At 36.9% G+C, this 3506-nt stretch overlaps 1 gene segment (V, D, J or C); it reads right to left on the bottom strand.

Moving 5' to 3' along the window:
• Positions 1-397: 397 nt before the first annotated feature.
• On the bottom strand, positions 398-1100 carry LOC124976545 (T cell receptor delta variable 1-like). The segment is given in 2 exon segments: positions 398-768; positions 986-1100. Coding segments are annotated over 2 exon segments (429 nt in total).
• Positions 1101-3506: the final 2406 nt, after the last annotated feature.

Below are 3506 nucleotides of genomic sequence, written 5' to 3'. Positions count from 1 at the left end.
AAATTCTAATCCTAATAATGGATTTCTTATTGTTCTGCTTCTTGGATTGTTCTAACACAAAGTCTATGGGAAAAGGCTAAAGAAATTATTCTGATGGTGATCCTAGGTAACTAGACCCAGATTTGTTGTGAGCATCTTTAAGTAATACTACCACTGTAAACTATGATGTGGCAAGTTTCAACTTTAGAGAACTTTAAGCATGTCCTGTATGATCTATTTTAAGTCAAACATTGAAGACAGAGAATGTATTAGAAGAAAGTTGCTCCAGAAACCTCTTTCCAAATGAGATAGATGTAGTTTTTACTTAGAATTTAATCTTCTGATCTAAACCACAGATGAGGCAGCCACAGTCGCTTCCTTCTTGTCTGGGTTCTGCAGGTGCATCTCAGCTGGGCTTCTATAGCGGGGTCCCATCTCCTATGGAGCTCCTGAGTTTTTGTTTAGCTTTTACTATCAATTCAAACACTGTGAGTTCCCAGAGAACACAGAAATATTTGGCTGAGTCTTCCAGCTGTAAGGGTGAAATGGTAAGGCTGATGAATTTAGCTGCTTTCTGGAACTGGACAGAGTAGCGACCTTTGATTTCATTCGGATCAGAAGTGCTCTGACGAATAAGGAAAATGATCTTTCCACTGGGAAGTTGTTTGTACCAAAAAATATAGTATCCACTCCAAGTTGTTTCATAGGAACAGCCCAGGGTGACTGCTTCTCCCTCCTGACCAGATGTGGCTGACTGAACTTGAGTCACTTTCTGGGCCACACTGAATCCTGTGGGAACAATCAGAAAACAGAGCTGATCCCCTGATTTAGTAAATAAAACTTTGTAAGCATTAGTCTAATTTAGGACCCAAAACAAAACCAAGCTGGAGTCATGGATTGCTTTCCTCCATTCTCCCTTTCCTCCTCGAGGACACCCGAAGCACCATATGCCCGTGTGCAGTCCTTTCCTCCTTAAGACCCTTAGCCAAGTTCGAACCAAACGTACCAGAGTAGATGAAGGCCACCGACACGCACAGCAGGCAGGAGAGCATCCTGTGGCACATATCCCTCTGCACAAAAGTGTTAGTTCTGCCTCAGACCCAGAGTTCAGTGCCTGAGAGCTCAGCAGTGTATATATGTACTTCCTAGTTCTTGTGATACTACCCCAGGAACCGGGGGTTCACAGACCATGTGACCTAGGCACAGGTGAGAAAAGTCTGGCTCACCACAAAATTTTACATTGTCTCCTTCTCTTTCCCTGGTAAATAAGTTAGACAGAACCTAAAAGGGGGCATAAGAAAAGTCATTAGTATTGAGGATTGACCCGAAGTGAACTGCAGACTGAATTAGTTGGCACACACTGATGTAATTCAGTGGAAAAATTTTTGAGAACCCATTTAAAGTAGAATTTATTATGAGCCATGGATTCTCCTTACAATCTACTTACTGTGGAATGTCACTGTCAATCTTCCATTTGGTTCATTGTTTTAATGGATGAATTATATATAGTGACCAACATAAATAGATGAGTAGAAAAGAAAGTACAGACAAGTTCTCCAAAAGTTACAGTTCTTCAGTATAGTTTTAAGTAACAGACCAGTGAGTAGTGCCAGGAAGTTTCTAATTATTTGAGATCTATTCCTCTGTCCCATTTCACCACTTGCCCCACATCATGGAAACTGGTAACTTCACAGCAGTAGAACATCTGCTCAGACAAGATCAAAACAGGCTTCTGAGTTCTGAAGTCTCTCCAGTTGTGTATCAGAGTGCTAATGGAGCAGTGTAAAGTCATATAATTTATAATATCATTCTGTTTAGTTTTATTAGATGTCCTGGTAGGGAGAGTCATGGGCCCCCTAACTTCCAACATGCAGCTATTGTAATGGGCACTCATACATGTGTTGTTTGTTGCAATTGTTGTTAGTTTTCAAGACACCAAACTTCATTGTTTCAACAGTGAAAACTTTCAAAATTGTTAATTGTACAAATAATGCCCCCAAACAAAAACATCTTCCTCTTTGAACATTGATTGAATGAAGATTCTTTTCTACTTGTTGCTGAAAATTCATCTGGTGAAGGAGTTTATGCTAAACTCCCAAATTCCAAAAAGAAATTTTTGTTTAACTGTCTCATACAGAAACCTAAATGAAAATATTTGAGTTATTTCATAGTAGTCTGTCCTCAGCCTCTCCCTGGTTCCTTTATAAAATTCCCAAACTCATATTGTATGAAAACACAGAGTCACTATTAAGGTTTCCAGATCTTCCTAATTCTCCCCACTTCTTGAATCCTTGATAATGCCTCAGCTCTAATACTGACCATGAATTCCAACCTCAGTGTTGCATCTTATTTTATTCCTTTATACTTTAGCCCAGTGAAAGGTCTTCCAAAAGGACAAAAACTATTCCAAATTTTCTATCCAATTTTTAATCCTAGTATAAAAGAACTTAAAGCAAACTTTGAGATCTAGGAGAAGTTCATATTCTGACAAATTGTGGACATATGACCCAGTGATTTGATTTCTCTCTCTCTCTCTCTTTTTGTATATCGAAAAGTATGTGCTGTGTACAGTGGAAGGGACCCTCTGAGTTGTTTGTTTCAGATGGAACATCCTTTTATTCATACCAAAAGGAAGAGATTTTTCCTGATGGAATTTCTGTTGGCATTTATGTGGCCTACTGGAATATGCCTGGCAAAGGTTTAGGTAATAATGTTTCTATTCTCCATTCTATGGACTGGTGGAAATGTAAATATTGAAGTTTTTGCTGTACATTTAAAAATTTTTTAAATGTATTATGTAATTTTCATTGGAAAAGTACAGAAAATTAAATAACAGACATCTTTGAACCCAGAAATGAGAATAGATATATTTAATTTTGCTTTTTTCTACATATCTCTCTTTCTCTTTTTCTTTATCACTTTTTCTCCTTCTCTTTCTCTCAAACCTTACAGGGAGAGCAAAAATAGTCACCTCTGTTATTTCTTCTCTCTTTCCAAAGTAGTAACCACTTTTGAGAGGATTCCATGCGTGCTTTTTAAAAGTTTCGTCCTTATAGATGTGTATCAGTGAGCAATATATTATATATTGTATTTCCATTTTGAGGTGCCAGCAGTGTGTATCTTTCTGAAATTTTCTGTTTACATTCAGCATTTTAAATTCCTCCAAGAAACCATGTGTTTAACTACTTGCTGGCTTATAATAACTACATATTTCCATCATATGAGTAAACTACTACTATTCAACTCCACTAATCATTGATTACTTTTAAGCAGCACTGCAGTGAGCAACCTTATAAATGCCTCCCATCTCACATTTTTTAATTTGTTCAATATAGAACAAATTCAAATTCAAATATTACTGGGTTTTAAGATATATATATATATATATATATATATATATATATATATATATTTTATATATATATATTTTTTTTTTCCGATTAGCTTAGGCACATTGTTCTCCTGTGTGGCTATTTCTCTGCATCTGAAAGAGGATATACCATCTCCTAGTCTCTTGTCCACACGAT

Source organism: Sciurus carolinensis, chromosome 2 (genome assembly GCF_902686445.1).
Source record: "Sciurus carolinensis chromosome 2, mSciCar1.2, whole genome shotgun sequence".
Taxonomy (NCBI): Eukaryota; Metazoa; Chordata; class Mammalia; order Rodentia; family Sciuridae; genus Sciurus; species Sciurus carolinensis.
The sequence above is the reverse complement of the archived record's forward strand: the minus strand, read 5'-3'. Positions and strand labels throughout refer to the sequence as shown.